Source organism: Ochotona princeps, chromosome 2 (assembly GCF_030435755.1).
Source record: "Ochotona princeps isolate mOchPri1 chromosome 2, mOchPri1.hap1, whole genome shotgun sequence".
NCBI classification, from domain to species: domain Eukaryota; kingdom Metazoa; phylum Chordata; class Mammalia; order Lagomorpha; family Ochotonidae; genus Ochotona; species Ochotona princeps.
Window position 1 is genome coordinate 84,391,042 of NC_080833.1, and position 19,059 is coordinate 84,410,100.

Below are 19,059 nucleotides of genomic sequence, written 5' to 3' on the forward strand. Positions count from 1 at the left end.
TTTTTTTTAAGATTGACTCATATTTTGTTGGACAGGCAGAGTTAATGGAGAGAGAGGGACAGACGTAGAGAGATCTTCAATCCATTGCCTCATTCCTCAAATGGCCACATGGCTATAGCTGATTCAGTCTGAAGGAAGGAACCAGATGCTTCTTCTGGGTATCTGTACAACTGCAAGGACCTAAGGATTTAGTCATCCCACACTGCTCTCCCAGGTCATAAACAAGGGATGGGAAGTAGAGCATCCGGACATGAAACAGTGTCCATATGGGATGCCAGTGCTGCAGGAAAGGATGCAGGGGAAGGCTTACCCAGCTGTGCCATCACCACCCCGACACAGACATTTTCATCAATTTATCTGTTGATGGACACCTTGGTTGATTTCACGTTTTGGCTATTGTGAATGGTGCAGCTTAAAACATGGTGGAGCAGCTATTTCTTTAATACAAGGAATTCATGTCGTCCAGAAATCAATCCAGTAATAGCACTGTTGAGTCATATGGAATATATAGTAGTTCTCTTTTTAGCTTTTAAAGAATTGTCCTGTTTCCCACATTGGACACAGTAATTAACATTACCATCAACAGTGTATGAGGATTCCTCTTTCTCCACATTCTTTCCAGCATATGCTACTTTGTTTTCTTTCATATCATCACACAGTGATAGGGTTTAAACTACTCTTGAAATCTCTTTTTTTTTCCTGAAAAAAATTGAATATTTTTCTAGTTCACAATGTCAAAAACAAATGAGTGATACTGAGTTCCTCCTATATAAAATTTGGAAACTTGGGAATAGTATTGTGGTGGACTGAGTTAAGCCTCTGCTTTCAATGCCTTCATCCCATATAAGTGCCAGTTCGAATCCCAGCTGCTCCACGTCCAATTCAGCTCCCTGCTAATATATCTACAAAACACATTGAATAAGGGGCCCAGTGTGATGGCTCAGTGGTTCAATTTTTGCCGTGTATGCACCAGGATCCCACACAGGCACCAGTTCGTGTCCTGGCTGCTCTGCTTCCCACCCAGGTCCAAGCTTGTGACCTGGGAAAATATTAGAGGTTAGCCCAAAGCATTGGGAACCTACATCCATGTGAGAGACCGGGAAGAAGCTCCTGGCTCCTAGCTCTTCATTCCTGGCTTTGGATTGGCTCAGCTTTGGCCCTTGCAGCCAACTGGGGAGTAAAACAGCAAACAGAATATCTTTCTCTGTATCTTCTTCTCTCTGTATCTCTCCTCTGTATCTGCTTCTCTCTGTAAATATGTCTTTCCAATAAAAATAAATGAATCTTTAAAAAAAATAGGGGAAGATTACTCCAGTAGCTGGGGTCCTGTCACCCATGTTGGAGACCCAGATAGAGTTGCAAAATCCTGACTTCTGCCTGACTGCACCAGCTATTGTAGCCACCTGAGAAACAGGTAGAAGATTCCTCTCTCTCTTTCTCTCTCTCTCTTTGTGTTTCTAACAATCTTTCTGTAAGTATGCCTTTTAAATTAAATAAATTTTTAAGAAAATGAAATTTGGAAATTCATATTTCCATGATTTTGCTGATGTTACCTAGGATTTCTGTCTCTTTTTATATTTTATGATATCTTCTGTTCTAAATCTTTTCTGTAATTGTACAATTTTTCAATGTTTCTGTTACTGCATTTTAATGTTATTACATCTAGTTAATTCTATTCTTACTTAACTTCCATTTTTTCTACCAATTCATGCGTATCATGATGTTCTCGACTTGAGAGCTCCAGATATTGGTTTATTCATTAGCTAGTAACATTTGGTTTCCATGAGCATTACAGTTCCTGAAGTCTCATGTAACTAATATTGTATGATTATCTGAACATTTGCATGACCCCTTGTGTAAAACAGAATTTTTACATCACAAATGTGTTCCTTTGAAAACCCTGATGATAGCACTTTGTCTAGAGCAGATTTTACAACTAATTTTACAGAGGACGGAATCTGAGGTCAGTATGCTGCCCATTATGTTTTGTTCACCTACTTTTCCTACCATGGTATGCAAGTTTTCAATTAGTTGACTGAATAAAATCTCAAAAGGTCAGTGGCTTCCAATAAGAAATATTTATTCGTCTGTCATACAGCATGTTTGTGGCCAGGTTCATTGGATCTATTCCTAGCTACATGTTGGCTGTAGGCTGCTGATTTTTCCATCCTGGGGCTCTTGCTGAGACAACAGTACTTGTCTAAAAATGGCTTTCCCTGATAAAAGGCACATGCACAAAAGGGTTTGTAGAAAGCCTTGAAAGTAGTGCAATTGTCTGGTGGATATCATCTTGTTACCAGGTTTGATCTTATGTCTGGCCAACTGAAAAATTAATACTTCAGTATGGACAATCTGTCTAAGGAAGGAAATCATTATCAATTTGTACTGATAGTATTTTCAGCCACATTATTTATAATATTCTTTCCTTGGCACCAGATTTGAATATTGCACTGAAAATAGCTCAATTCTAATAGATACCTAATTGATTCTTGCTTTTGCTTAACTATTACAGCATCAAGCTGTGTTTATTTGGAAGAAGCATTTACTTAAAGCCTGTGTCTGAATATTGCTATTCCTTCAACTGTGCTCTTCTATTAAATATATATTCATCTGTTAGATATCCTGCTATATTGTCACATGTATTATCTCCAGATGAAAATCATTTTAATGTTCTTAACAACCAGGCATTAATATAATTAATCTGATTTTCTCCAGTGAAATTTCTGTTCCTTTCTGCTTTATGGTATTGGTTTGAATCTTGATCTTGTAGTGACATTATTAGTTTCCTTACATTAGTTTCTTAACCATGTCTGCTATCTTTCACCTCTCAGTTCAAATGTTTTCTTTAATTTCCTTGACTGTAGTAAAGGGAAGCTAGCTACAGTAAATTTAATTAAATCTTTGTGATCTTTTTAAAAATGCCAACATGTAGTATCTCTTGAAATCTTTCTTCTGTGTCACAAAATCATTTTAAAGGATTTGTTTGTCCTGATTACTCCTGCCTAGGTCAGGGTAGACCTAATTCCGATTATTTACCAGAAATGAGTGAAGGGGTGCTTAATCTACCATTCTGTAAGTATTTTTATAAGTGGCTAGGGAAACTTCTATTTAAAATTGGACAGAAAAGCTGGATGTTGTAGTTCTACAGCATCTTCTGATGATTTACGTGATGAATAGATTTCAGAGAAAATTCAGACCTTAGGCATTTTTAGAAGGATCACCTTTTCTCTCCAGTTTCAGTTGTTACTCTGTTTGTTCAAACACCAGAAGGACTGCTCTTCTGTTTAGCCTAGTGTCCATTCCAGGATGCTGCCGCAGTTCCTGGAGGAAGTTTGCTGCTGCTGTTGTTGTTAAGCGGAACCCTTGTCTGATTGTGGGGTTCCAAGTCTAGAAAAGGGTTCTGTCTTGTGTCATGGGTCTACATGAATGAGAACTCTGATTAGAGGTTAAGCTGTCTTGAAAGCTTTTGGGGTATGTATTTGTCTAATTGCTAACTGTCTCAAAAGGGTGTGACCTCTGGCACTGAAATACTCTGTAAAAGAGAGTTCTCATTGCCTCAGAGTTTGCTACTAAGGTTCATTTCACTCTTCAACATTTGAGGTATTCCTGAGATTCGCTAAGATCTTAGCCAGTTAATCCTCTTTGCACATCTTTAATAGCAAGAAAAAAAATCAATTGCCCCCTAGGAGACTCCTTTAAACTAGATTTATTTTTATCATATAACTCCTATGCCATAGAAATGCCTAGAATTTTACACCAGCTTCCACTCTGGATGACAGTATCACTAGATACTGATTACTGCTTTACTCTTGCAAATACAAGAGACTAAAGATAATGAAAAATGTCAGTGTCTCAGTCCCCACTTCTTAGAAGGGAAAGCAGACCTTTATTCCTCCTGTTTCCAAGAGTAATGAAGAGTCTCTTTATTTCTCTGGAGACATTGTGAAGCCAGCAGTACCGAAGCTTTTGTTTGGGATGCATGAGCCCTTCAAGTTAGGTACCAGAAAAGGGTAATCTTGAGAAGAAAGAGTGATACAGCCTGTGCAGAGAGATGGCTCCCAGCCCTTGGATGTGATGAGCTATCTGGATCTTGCAGGTGATAGTCACCTGCACATGGCTCCCATAGGGCCCTGTGGCTGACAGAATCTGAAAAGGGGTGGGACGGGGCAGGTGTTGTGGCACTGTGCATTATTTTTTCTTCTGATCCAGTTCCGCGGTAGGCAGCAGGTAACAGTCCCAAGTATTTGGATTCCTGCCACCCACCTCAAAACACTGGTTGGAGTTCTGGGCTCCTGGGTTACCTCTTGGCCTAATCTTGGATAATCAAACTGCTGACAACAGAAATCTCCTTTCTTTTTCTCTCCCTCTCTCCGTCATTCTCAAAACTGTTAAATAGATCTTAACAACAGGATACTGGACTTTCTACCACTGTCTATACCTACGATGTCATGATATACTTAAACAGCATGATGTGGTACTTGCTGCTTAAAGACAATACTATTATAAACACATGAGGGAAAGCAGTGGGAGAATGGGAGGATTGGGGAAATCCCTGTGTCTGTGAAAACACATCTTGAAAAAACAAACAAACAAAAAATAACCAGGTGACAGTGGATGTGCCAAAGACATGCTGGGCCATGGGTAAGAAGGCAAAGGAGATACAAACAGATTTCTGCATGCAATTTTGCAGAGAAAAATGAGCCAAAATGCTTTCTGAAAGGTCATGTGAATCTCAAGAATGAAGCACAGGAAATTCAATTACTGTGGTCAGTCCTAACCTATCAGCAGTCAACCCAATGAGGAAGCATAACTAGAACCTCCCTAGAAGCAGTTTAAGAAAATAGAATATTTAAAAATCGTGATTGTTTTACTTATCCATTTATTCATATTGTATTTTGTTACAGAAATAGGGGAAGTGATAGAGAAGAAAAGAAAAAAGAATAGAAAAATAAAGGACATGAAATGAAGAGAAAGAAAAAGAGGACAAAGAGAAAAAAGGAAAGGACACCACTACCTTACTGATTTCCTGTGCTTCAGTGCTGTTCTGCTTGGTGCCAGTTCCTCTTCCCCTCCTGTTTCCTACCTCCCAGCAGCCCCACCACACATCCTACCTTTTCCATTATATTGTAAAATTGTGTGTGTGCCTTTCCTAACAAACTTCGGCACACACACACATACACACACATGACAACAACTCACACATGTAAAGGTTTTTTCTTAAAAAATTACACTATACATAGGAAAGCTTCCTGATGTCATGCCTCAACCATTTAAACATTTAAATAGTAACCATACTTACACTTGACAATTAATTAAGAGCTTCATATGTACCATACAGAAGTGCTACACAAGAAGCTTACTGGATTCTCCTAATTATCAATTTATGAAAGGGGAAAGTGGGCCACTACAGATTTCAGTGAATTGCCTAAGGCCAACATTGTTCAAACTTGCCAGTCAACCTGCCTCCCAAACCACAGTAGAATATACTGGGTCCCAGTTAGGGAATATGTCCCACATGACTTAATGATGCATTACTGATACACCGGGGTTTTTCATAATGTTGTATCACAAGTAGTTGTAACAAAGTTGCTGGGAGCTTCAGTGTTTAGTGAGCCCTGGGATCTGATGGCCCAGCAACATAGATGATTAATTCTTTTCATAAGACTAAATGTAATGAAATTTCAGATTACTAAGCTTTTAGAAAAAGCATGATTTTCCTCATAAACTGTGGTAATTAAGTACATGACAAATTCCCTGTAATTAAGAGATAGATTATACCATGAAAATGAAGACTGCTTACACACCGTAATTACTTTACAGCTTGTAGTGTATCAAACATATACTCTCAACTTAGGGGTTATGCAAGTACATCACTTATGGGAGAAACCTATTCCTTTCTGTAACCCCAAAGTGACAACCATAAAGTAATAGTTTGGATAACAGGGCTGAAGCTATTAATCATGCCTGCAGACCAAACATGGATACACAGTTTCCTTTTCTCCTCAGAAGGCTGGCAATAAGGATTTAATGCCACTTGTCAAAAACTAATTATTAAATTGTTCATAATTAATTATTATTATGGGAATAAGTGAAAAACAATGTGTTATTTCACAGAAGGTTACATAGAGGTGAGCATTTGCCACGGTAGTCAAGACATGATTGGGATGTCCCCCACCCCATTTAGTGTTGGAGTGCCTGGCTGCACGACTCGGCATCTTGCTGATGAACAGCATGGGAGGTCACAGGTTATGTCTGCAGCTCTTGAGTCCCTGCCACACATGTGAGAGACCTAGATCCAGTCCCTAACTCCTGACTTTGGGGTGGCCCATTTCCTAGAGTTAAGTGAAATTTATTTAAAATAAATTAAAATAAAATAAATAGAATTCATTTAAATAAATCTAATCAATTTACTTAAAATAGATACAATTCAAATATATAGACTTTATTTAAATAAATTTAAATAATTTATTTAGAAAAATAAATGACATTAAATAGTTTGTGGAAAATGTGTATTATCAAACAACTGCCCATGAATCTCAAAAAATATTTTATACCAAAATAGACTTGTCTTTTAATTCCAGTTTTCCTAGAACATTCTGAAAAGTCTCCACACTCCCCTGGACTGACTGCTTACCGCAAAAAGAAATGACTGTTGGAGGCTGACTACTGATCGTCCTGCCTCTCTGGCTGACGAGCAGAAGCACATACAAACAAGCTCCAGAGGGAGGTGTGAGAGATACCCAGTGCCAGTCCCTCCTACCTCAATCTTCCTGTGCTCTGTGTGAGTACAGGGAAAGGACCATGGCCCATTGAGAAAGAATCATGCCTGAGAACAGAATGGAAGAGTCCACAGAAAAGCTGTGATTCAGCGGGGTGTGATGATGTCTTTGTGGTACAGTGAGGAAGAGAAGCACAAAAGTACATTCACACAATTTTTATTCTCTAACTACCATTGTGAAGATTAAGAACAAGGATTTATCACAGACAAAAAATACTAATGTGTGAAGGTGAAAAACATTTCTCCCATATTTACAGTTTTCAATAGGAATACTGTTTGCTTGCACTACATAATATATATTTTTTAAAGTTGGTTTATTGCTTGCTTGCTTGATTGACAGAGTTGTAGAGAGACAAAGGGACAGAGGTCTATTGGTTCACTCCCATGAACAGCACCAAGAGCCTGGAACTACAATAGCGAATTTTCTAATTTGCCAAGTGTGTGGCAGATATTCATGTATGTGGGCCATCTTCCACTGTTTTCCTGGGAACTTATCAAGCAGCTAAACTGGAAGCGGAGCAGCTGGGATGTGAACAGGCACTCATTTGATGTTATTGTTTCAGGAGTTGGCTTAATCTGCTGCCTGTAATGTCAGCCCCATCCATCTAATATTTTAAAGCTTAGTGCAAATAAAAATGAATCAACATGAAACCCATAGTGATAATTTCTTAACCACCTAATATGCAAAATGATTTAATAGTATTTAAGTTTTTTTTTAATGTTAGGAATTTACTAAAAAACCATCCTGGAGAAAAGTTAAAAAGCATGACTATTAATTTCAGACATATGCAAATAGAAAGACTAATTATTACCCTGACCATTATAATGAGACTGATTTTTGAAAGTTGTGAGGACCAAAATAACACTTGTAAATCATGGGAGTGTCTTACATATACATAAGCCTCCAGCACATTTTTGGTGTAAACTGAAAGTCATTAAACAACAGTCATTACTTTCAGACTAAGTGGCTAAAATGCAGTCTGGGATGCCTATATTGCATATTGAGGTGCCTGAGATTGAGTCATAGGGTTCACGTCACTTCCAGCTTTTAGCTAATGTGCACACTGAGAAGCACTAGTTGATGCCTCAAGTATAAGGGTCCGAATCATAGGTTTAGGGGGCTCAGCCTGAAGATCAGGTTCCTGAGTTTGGCTTCGCCCAGGCCTAGTTGTTGCAAAAACTCAGGGAGCAAATTATCGTAGGGACAATCCATGTATGTCTGCCAGTCTTTCTTCTCTCACAATAAATACATCAATAAATAAATAAATGACAGTATTACTATTAGAAAAAATAATATTTAGTGCTTATATTCTTGTTTGAATGTTTTCATTCCCTTCACAAAATCATGAATAACTGATTATTCAGCTATTCTGAAATTCTTACGGCAAAGGAAAACTTCATGTCTCTTCAGGAATTCCATTTTCAAAATGTTTTTGTCTTCTCAATAGCTATTACCTATTTCTTAAACTCAGCTGCCTGAGCCTTTTGGCTGCACAGAATAAATCTCATATTACTGTCACTCAATAGGTTTTCAATACTTAGGAGAAGCTCTTGCTTCTATCATGAACTTGCTTTAACTCTAGACCAACCAGCCTCTGTTTTTCTGACACTTCGTCAGTATATGAGACTTGGAGTCCACTCATTTTTCTGGGCACATTCATTCATTCAATCACTCACTCATTTAAATATGGACTTGCTGAGCATCTACTAACTGATTTTTATCCATTTCCATTTTAAAACTGTGTTCTCACAAGTCGTACACAAAATTTAAAGCATTCCTAGCAAAGCTGGACAGAGACCACCATCAGTTCCCTCAATTAGATATAATTGTCTCTAAGAGGCATGTCAAATCACATGAACAGTTTTAGCAACTGTATCATGCCATTGACAAATAACGTGTTTTGAACCATAGCCTCTTAAACCCCTCCTCCTTTTTTTGGTTTATGCAATTAAAGTAGACCTACCATAATCTAAAACAAATTTTTAAAAACGCAAGCACCACACTTCCTGTCTTTCAGTTAGTTCATTGTGTCTGATTGCAGATCCACAAGAACTTTATTCATTCATCCAATGTATTACTTCTCCCTCATGAATTCACACCATCCACAGACTCAACCAGCTTGTACCTAGATGCTTAATCTAAATCTTGATCGAAAGATGGAAATCGATGTGACCTAAGAAGAAGCCATTGGTACATTCCCATGGGGTCATGTAACTATCCATAAATGCATAAAATTAGATCGGCATTTGGGAGTAACACCCTACCTGCTTCATTAAAAGTATCAAGGAAAGTTTTTTCCTGAATATTTGGCTTCTCTGCTTAACACTGCACCCAGGGAGGCCTCAAACTGCCACTCAGAGTCCAGTTTGAGCTGAAGTGCATGTTCAGGGGAGCATGGCTGGCATTTTTCTGCAGTCAGATCTTTGTTTTAATTAAATATTAATAGAGGTCCAATTGTGTGCCAGACATTGTACTCACGTTTTCCTAGTGAAATGGAATAAGTGAAGTATAATTTATGAACACTGGTATATACTCTAAAATATCTTACTTCTTTGTCTACACATGAGACCAGGGTCCAGTATTCCTCATTTAGAAGCTTTGTCACAGTACTCAAGGGATCCCAGGTACAGCTACTCAGCTGTTAACATGATAGATATAAAGAGGTATTTTTAAGCAAGAAAAACATTTCTCTAGGATGAGCTATTTAAAGATGAACTTTTTGCTAAATGTCACCTTACACTCAAGCTAAGAAAGGCAATAAACGGGCATGGGAATAATTATTTGACTGTTCTAGATAAGAATCACATCTCAGAATGTAAATTATGAATCACCTGTATAGATGTTACCTTTTCCAAAGGACTTTCTACTCGAGGAATGCTGATCATTGGCATCTGTGCCATATTATCCATGTGGATATGCTCAGTTTCTGATTGTCTTCCTTTAAAATTATTTACCACACACACAACCTGAAATTTCAGAAAATAATCATAGTTAAAATAAAATGATTGTCTTTATTTCTATCACCTTCTTTGAATAGCTTAATAAACCTTAAGATGGTAATAAAATTTTAAAATTATTTAAATATTACACATGTAATTTCACATTCTTGATATGTAAATTTCAATAGCTACTCCAATGCATATCCATTCAAGAATATTCACCAATTAATAATGACAAAATTTTCACTGAGGTATACTTAACCGTGAAATGAATCTTTTTTTTTTATAGATGTAAAATATTTTATTTGTAAATGGTGATCTTCTAAATCTGTGTCCACAGATTCCAAAACCCATAACACTCTGTATACTTCAAAAAATTCAATTTTTGTCAACATTAGATACTATTATACAGAACAGAAATAGTACCATAACCTTATAAAAATTCATAGGAAACTAACCTTTCCCTAATATAGCTAACCTACAATTTAATTTAAATGCTAACATTTTCCATTGATTCAAAATTATTGCATTCATAGTAAACTTTCTACAAGTGGCACTCAATTCAACAGCATCCTTTTAGCTTGGCTTATTGTCCATTATTATGTCCAATATATAGTTGGGGTTTCAACAATAGCTTATTGGACTAATGCCAAAATAGAAGACCCTTTACACAAAGAAAGTTGACCCTGTTTCAAGCTATTATATCCCATAAATGAAAGAATTTTAACTACACTTGAAGTTCTCATACTTTAGTATGGTTGAAAATTGAGTTCTGAAATTTTAAAAATGTTTATGCCCAAGTCCTACTCCAAATACTCTGAAGCACAAACTACAGGTATTTAAGAGCTGACACTTTCAGAATAAATTCCAGAAATTTCTGATGCAGGTGAATCACACTTTAATAAATAGAAATGCTAACACAAGAAAAGTATTGTTTATTTTTGCTATTGTTTGAGTAGGAAATTTCTTTAATTTTCTTTTGCTAGGTTTTACATTTTGTTTCAAGTTAAAATGCAGTCATTCCTTGCACTTACAGCTTAATATTCATTTTTACATAAATGCTTCGAATGTAATAATACACATACATTGTGTATTTTCACAAATTTGCTGACCATTTTTTACAGTACAAATGATGTAAAATGCAATCAGGAATTTTGCTAACACAGGCTAAGAGCAATTTCATGCCCATTCCATGAAATATACAGAGATCAGCTGGAAGTCCGATTTTAGCTCTTCTGAAGGTAGGCTGCCACATCCCTTTTTATGATGCTTTACTCATAATCTTTTTATTATGCTTTACTCTACTTCAGAATTTACAATTCATATGTTAGGTTGTTTGATACTTTCTCATAAATCTTGGACATCATTTTTGCTTTTTCTCATTTCTTCTTGCTTTTTGGCTGTGATTTTTCTAAAGATTTATATTTTAACTTATAGACTTCCATATTACATGTCTGTTGCTAATGCTTTCCACTATATTTTTAATTTCACATATTGGATCCTTTATTTCTCACATTTCAGTTTTATTTCTCTTTAAAATCTCAACCTTACAGAAAAAGAAGCTTTGCATTCATTGTATATACTCTTCACACATTTGCCCCCTCCTTTTTAAAATTTTGATAATCTCTCTCTCTCTCTCTCTCTCTCTCTCTCTCTCTCTCTCTCTCCCTCTTGTGCATCTTGGGTAAGGTGGGAGATAAAGGAAGAAGCCCCAATCAGCCTCCCACCCATTCTAGGGCCCCCGACCTGAGGCACGCTTCGGGGTCACTGCTCAAGTTGTTTTGATAGTTCAACAGTTCTGAATTGCTGCTAGTCTCGCCATTCCAAACACGATGAAATCTCTCCAGAATCCACTGACTGGCATAATCCACCTTAGTGTCTCCATTTGTCCAGATTTTCACTACCAACACATGGCTGGGACAGATGATCAATTTGTTCTGTTCTCCATCCTCTGTTGTGGTACTGGGTGTCCTCTGTAGGTTCCAAATGGTCTGCCATACCCTGGATGTGCACCTGGATATGTTGTCACTGCTCTGTCTGAGCCACTGAGGAGGCTCAGCTTTGACACTTGCATTCACTCCATGGTCAGGTCATGGAACCTGCACTTCTCTTCATGGTTGGGATTCTAAGATCAGCAGTTCAGTTGGAGGGATCCCCAAACACTTCCCCTGAGGTGATTCCAGACCTGATTCTTGTGTGTGCGTGCCTGGTCAGGGTCTGGCACAGTCTGTCGCCCCAATCAGCTTATGCACATGCTGCTGGTTGCAACTGCTGGGTCAATTCTGTTTCTGGTCCTGTCTTCTACACGAACCAATGGGTTTTTGAGCTCATCCCAATCCTGCCCATCACACACTTGGTCACGTAAATCCAGTGGGAGCTGAAGCCTAGTTGGGGTGACTCCCAATAATTCTCACCATGCCTGTCCCCTGCCCTGGTTCCCATGCTTGCCAATATGTACAGCAGACTTGCCCAGTCTGTCCCACATCACATTCAGCTTTCATACATGTCAATGGGCATTGAAGACTAGTTCAACCCAAACAGTCCCACTACCCAGACCACACACCTGCCAATGGGTACCACTCTGTGTCTGGCTATGCCTGCCCCAGTCCTGGCTTTCATGCTTTCCAGTGAGAGTGGTAACCCAAGAGAGAGGTGCCCACTATTTCCCTACTGGGCCCACTCCCACTCCTGGATCATGCACGCTCCAAGTGGTTCTGTTATTTAACTTGACAGAATTAGCTCCCAGTGCCAGCATCCTGCTGGCTAATGCTGTGGCAAAGCCCCACCAATACCAGCTATAATGTGTACTGATATGTGTTGCTACCGTACCTGGCCCGACCTGCACTCTGTTCTGGTGCTCGGATTCGCCAGTAGGTGTTGTGAACGGTTCAACCTGGTGTTCCCCTAACCTGTGCCAAATATATGCTGGTGGGTACCTTTTCCTGGTCTGGTCTGGGCTGCTCCCTTTCTTGGCTCTTGCACTCATCCACAGGGACTATGTCCCAAAAGAGGAGTTTCCCAAGCTCCTCCATCAGAACTTCTCCCACTGTCAGATCTCACACACATTGGTGGGTCCATGGACCAGCCCTGCTTGGTCCACCTCCTGTCCTGGCAAGGACAGTGACCTTTCCTAACTGGCCTTCAACCCATTCTGATTCTTACTGTTGCATGTTTCATCCTAGCCACGCCTGGTCCACACCCAGACACAGCACACACATGGCTCAGCAGGGGCAGAGACCTAATCAAATCTGTTCTACATTTCTTCTGATACTCCAGAGTTCCAGTTGGTGTGGGAGTCTAGTGAAGCTCACTGTGTCCAGTCCCAGTTCACACTTGTGCCGAGGGACACTACAGCCATATCCAGAGCAGAACGCAACTCCCACCCCGGCACCCATATTCACCAGTGGTAACCCCAACCCAGCTGGTCTCTTCAGCTCCCTAACCAGGCCTGTTCCCAGCCACAGATCTTGCACGTGCCAGTGGTTGCTCTGACTCAGCTTGGCATAGCCCCTCACCTGTATTGGCCTTTGCCTTAGATGCTGTAACCTGGCCTGACCTGGCCTGCTCCCTGTCCTGATTCTTGCTGGTGGGTGATGGAACCTGGCCTGGCTCAGTCTATTCCTATCTCTGGTTCATGCAAACCAGTAGGTGTAAGAGCCTAGCTCGGCATGACCTGTGCTCCTTACAGAAATCCCATGATCATTCTTTTTAATTCATTTCAGGCATTTCATTAATATCTTCATCTTTGCATTCTAATATTGAACTGTCATTGAGTTCCTCTGTGGAAGTAATTTCGTCTCCGTTCCTGTCTCTCAATTTTTTCCTCATTTATTTTTAAGCATTTCTAGAAGCATTTGTTGATTTTCCCTTGTGATGATTATTGTCTTTGAACCATGCTTCTGTGATTTGGTAAAGTGACTGCTCCTTCAATGGATATGCAGTAGTATGTTCTAAGTTTGGGCAGTGTACTCAAACCTGGAATGAAGGGTAGTGTGAGAGCACATGATGACACCCACGTTGGACATGGAGGATTCCCTTTTTTATCACAGGGAAAGTCAGTAATCATGGCTGTTAGGGCAATCACTGCTTCACCTCCTCTCTTCCAAGGTGATCAAGACTTAAGGTTAGCTCATAGCAGCTGCAACCTGCACAGTAGAAAGGAATTCCTGTGGAAGTAAATATGTAGGAAGGACAGAGCTTGTTTTTGAGAAAAGAAGAAAGTTGACCAGATTCAATATGTAATATTTATTTACCCATTGAAGAGGAGAGAATAAACTTCAATGGGAATGCAGTCAGAATGCAATAGAAATCCAATGGAGATGTCTGGATTTGATACAGAACAAAAATAAAAGTGATTTATTTGTTGTTTTGCCATTAGCAATGAGCTGCCATAACGTGCACAGAGACAAGATGGATGGGAATTGTTTGGAGAAAAAGTTTAAAGAAGTAGCCAGCAACCTATAGTTAGCAGAAATGAAACATGTTATAGTCTACATTGGGAGGTAATGATCAGAAGACCAAAGAAGTAAGACAAAGAAGCAGGCAGATCAGATGCACGGAAAGGAGAGAGAGAGAAAAGTCCCCCATCCATTGATTCACTCCCCAAGTGACTGCAGTGGCCGAATCTGAGCCTATCTGAAACCAGGTTTCATTTTGTAGTGCAAATGAAATTGACTAGATGAATCATTGAATGTGGGGGATGAACCAGAAGAATGAATCAAAGCTAAATATTGGATGTGGAGTCTAGGTGGCAAGAGGATGTGGGTTCCTCTAACTGAGCTATAAGAACCTTGGGGCAGGACAGCATAAAGTTCTATCTTTGAAACATTTTAGAATCTGTGCAAATTGCAGGATAATTGGAAACAGCCCAGAATACTGCAAGACAGAGCTAGAGTCGTGGGTCAAACAACTGTCCCATGGAATGCTCCAAATGAGAAACCTGAGAAGCTTCGTGGATCACTCTCCTGCCTCATTTGCCCTCCTCCAAACCCACAGATTGTAAACCCACAAACTTCCGACACCCTTCTCAGATATCCTTCCCTCTCTTTGTGCCACTGGGGTCTGATTAGAGACATCATATTTCACTAATTTTTGCATAGCCTGCTTCCTTTATTACCACATGAAGTTTTATTTTTCAGCAATGTTATTTTCAGAGTACAAATCTTACCATAGTGTAAAAGGAAATGAGCAAACTCATTCTCATTTACGGCCTTTTTCAGTCATTCAAACAACCATCTCCAAGCATATATTTTTTCCATTAGCCTGGTAAATCTTGTAGGGAGGCTTTTCTTCCCTGATTTAGAGAGGAAGATACTGAGGCTGGCTCACAAAGTAAGTATACCACAAAGAGGTATAAGACCATTTAGGATATCTCTACTTTGTAACTTGTACTGAAAACCTGGCATCATTCCATGATGCCATGCACTTCCATGCACAAAGTATGCCTTAGACTCTGGATAAAGTAGGGTTGGTGATTTTTATGAAGCATTTGTTTCTGTTTCTCAGCCCAGAAACCTCTCAACATGTTATCTCACCTTACTTGTATGATTAGTTCCTAATTAAAATTGGCTTGATCTTACGAGTGTAGGCATGTCTACAGTGGTTAACCCTCTTCAAATTCTATTGTTATCACCAGATTTTGTTCCATTTAAATGCACGTGCTCTTTCTTTGTCAGTATTTAGTTGCAGCATTAAAGCTCCATGCCCCCGGATTCTTTTATATATATATATAAAATTTTGAATTTTTGAATTATGTTACAACTTCACATAGACTGGGATTTCCCCTGAAACTCACACCCCCGACAGATTTTCCTCATTTTACCACAGTGGTATAATCCTTCATAAGGAATTATAATTCCATCAGTCTCTTATTTATGTGTACCCTGACATTGCTGGCACAGGCAAAGTCAGACAGTTCAGCATTCCATTGTCTACACTTGTCCAACATTTCATTGGGAATCCATCTTTCGTCTGGAAGCAGGGATATATGTTGCATTATATCCCCACATCTAGATATGATAGACCCCAGTACTCCATCATTATACATTTCCATAATTGAGAAGCCATAAAACAAGGTCAACAACCAGTTGTTGACCATGCCCAGATTCTAATAAATGTATTTTATATTGAAAGATAGAAAGGAGACAGTTAGGTGATCAATCTATTATTATCAGACCCTTTAGCTTCTCCTGAAGACTGACCAGACTGATAATCTGAGCTTCAACTATTCTTGTCCAGTTCATGATTAGTGCCTTGTATCTTGCAGTTACTCATACTCTTCAGAGCTCTGAATCGACACATGATTACATGCTTAGCTATTTTGTGGGCAATGTATTGCTTTCATGATCTTCCTATGAGATAATTTTCCTGATTATGTTCTGAATTGCTGCAAAAGGAGAGTGTCAACTTATCACTCACCACGTGGTTCTCAGACACAAGTGAGTGTGAAAACACTAAAGTTCCAATTTCAGCCTTGCAGGGAGCTAAAATGTTCACCAAAGGAAAATCAAGATGACAACAGGCACAGTAAGATCTACAGGAAATGCTAATGCAATGCCAAAGCTGATGTTCTGCTTTGGCACAGCTTAAATGAAGTCACATCTGACACCAGTGCTTTGACAATTACCAATGATTATATTTTTTAAGGATTTATGAAATATATTTGTATTAACATGTTAAGCAGTTTCAATTGTGATGAGCTAAAGCAAGAAAACATTTTACTCCAAGCCTGGACTCTAGTGCTCAAGGTGGTAGCTGTTTTGGGCAGTTAGAGAGGATTAGACAAGATTCCAGGGATCCTGGGAATCCAAGGGACTGGGACCATGACTATATCACAGGAGACAGAAAGAGAGAGAGCAGTCATCAAGCACCACAGGAGAGTGTAGTGGATGTAGCCTATTTAAAAACCTTGGTACATAAATTATGCCCCAACATTGGTTCACTGGCAAGTTTCAGTTTTCTTTTTGGTAATTAAATATTGAAATGTGGCTGGAGAATAAAAGGTAAGCAGGAGAAGCAATTTGCAATATGATCAAATGGAAATAAAGTATCTCATATTGTAATTGGTCTATGCAAAATGCATTATTTATAGATTATTTATTTTTCCATTTAAGTGTTATATATCAAGACTTAAAGTGAACTGATGAATTCTAAAGTCAGGTGAAATACATTTCTAACTCTAAGAGTCTCTTGCAATATCCAAGAATATTATAAAATATAAAATATTATAAAGCAGGAATATAGATGGTATTCTAACTGCATAAAAAATTGCTGTGTATGTTCATGACCTGATAAAATATGATCTGATACATTGTTTAGGAACCAATCAATGAATCTTAATGACAGTAAAATGCTACACCTCATAGATGAGGTTCACTAGGTGAGGGTAGTGTGGTGTACATGTTCAAGTGGGACACAGTAGTGAGGTTTTGGGATGGACTGTATATTTTAAGATGCAAGCTGCTCTGTGCAAATGTTTTAAACATCCAAATAATGCAGCCTTAAAATGAATTAAAGAGCGCCCAGTATTTTCAGCCCTCCTCTACTTTAGGGAAAAAGCAATCTGCTGTGTAGAATGTGTTTATGTTTTAATCTTCAATCTTGATTTTAGCAAAAAAAAAAAAAAAAAGGGAGTGTGTGTGTGTGTGTGTGTGTGTGTGTGTGTGTGTGTGTGTTTAAGTTTATTTGGGTGAAAACCTTTAGAAATACATCCATTATTCATTATAGGCATGTTCAGGCAATTTTGAAGAATATATATATATATATATATATATATATATATGTATATATATATATTTTCAAATTGTGCTCAAATAAATGTATCTTTTAATTTCATCTCTGTGCAAAAGTTTGGAAGTCTTTTCATATTTTATTGCTTGTTAGTCTGTTTAGACAGTGATTCATGATTCTATTTCTTATTGGTTATTAACTAAGTTCATTGATTCTTAAATCTATTTGTACTTACCAGAAATACTGCTATGGATATTCCAACCAGAAAGCCTGCTATCACATCTGACCAATGATTTCGATATTCTGCTACTCTGTTGAGTCCAGTTAGAAATGCCAAACACATTAATCCCAAACAAAGGACTGGCTTAGCAAGTCTGGTTCCTTTGGCTTTGATTGTGTTGGTGATATACATCTGAAACATTAAACAAACAAAAAAAAATGAGTTCTCATCAAAGAATACATTTTAAATTGTAATTTTTAATTTTTTATTTTAGAGATTTTATTAGTAAAGTGGATTCTCAGGGTTACAGACAAATGCATAATTAATATGACATACTTCTCATCAAGTCTCATTGTTACATTAGTATGAAGAATAGATTACATGTAGTTCACAGGTAACAATCCTAAGAATATGATTTCCTCTCCCTTCCTTTGCCTCTCTGTCTTCCTAATTTCCTTTTTCCCCTCCCTCTAATTTATTTCTTAATTTAGTGTTCAAGATAACATTTTCAGTTCATAGCGTAAGAGTAACATTCTATCATTTTGATCAAAATGGGTGCAAATGGAAGACACTGTGTTGAGTGAAATAAGCTGGACACAGATAGGCAAACATGATCTATTTTCCCTTTTATGTGGGAGTTAAGATCTAGGAAAAAAAATATAAAACAAAAACCAATAAAATGAAGAAAATTTCTTAATGAAACTTAGGAGCAGTAATTATTTAATTTTCTTACCTGTTACACAAATCTCTTACTATTAGCCAATTTTTCATAACACCATTACTCCTCTAGTAATATTTAGCACAGATACTTGACCATCTTTTAATTCTCAATATACCAATTCTTTTTTAATTTGAACATCTGTCTTAAATTATCCCAACAATATTGGGAGGAGAAAATTAATAGCTATCTACTGCTATAGTTTTGCATATTACATTGAACAGATATATACTTGAGAAATTCAGAAGTGTAAATATAGCTAGAAATAGTTATATGAAACAGAGTCCCACTAAAAAGATATTATTTTAACTTAGGAATTTAAGATTCACTATAATGTAAAGCTTGCATGTATGTTGTTATTGTGAAATCACCCTACATATTTGAATTTCTCAACCTGAATTAAAACAACAACAACAACAAAAAAAACCCCTTAGTTACAATGGTGGAAATGTGTTACCTAACACCAAAACAACAAATGAACTGAGGTGTGTATTTTTTACATTCATAGAAACTAACAAAGTGTGAGCAGATGCCAGTGAATAAAATGGCTTAAATTTGTGGGTCTGGGTGCTCAAGTATTATTTGATTCTTCCTCCAATCTTCTTTACTCAATAGCTTAATTGCTCACAATTTAAACCATATATTCCTCTGTAAACAAATCTGTTGACTCCAAGT

At 38.0% G+C, this 19,059-nt stretch overlaps 1 protein-coding gene across 1 annotated transcript in view; it reads right to left on the reverse strand.

Moving 5' to 3' along the window:
- Window positions 1-19,059, reverse strand: part of PLPPR5 (phospholipid phosphatase related 5) — a 116,300-nt gene that overhangs the window by 15,151 nt on the left and 82,090 nt on the right. Inside the window, exons 4-5 of the mRNA XM_004582019.4 lie at window positions 17,682-17,858; window positions 9,626-9,745 (exon numbers count right to left, since the gene is read on the reverse strand). Coding sequence (XP_004582076.1) covers window positions 9,626-9,745; window positions 17,682-17,858 — 297 coding nt within the window. The remainder of the gene's footprint in view (window positions 1-9,625; window positions 9,746-17,681; window positions 17,859-19,059) is intronic.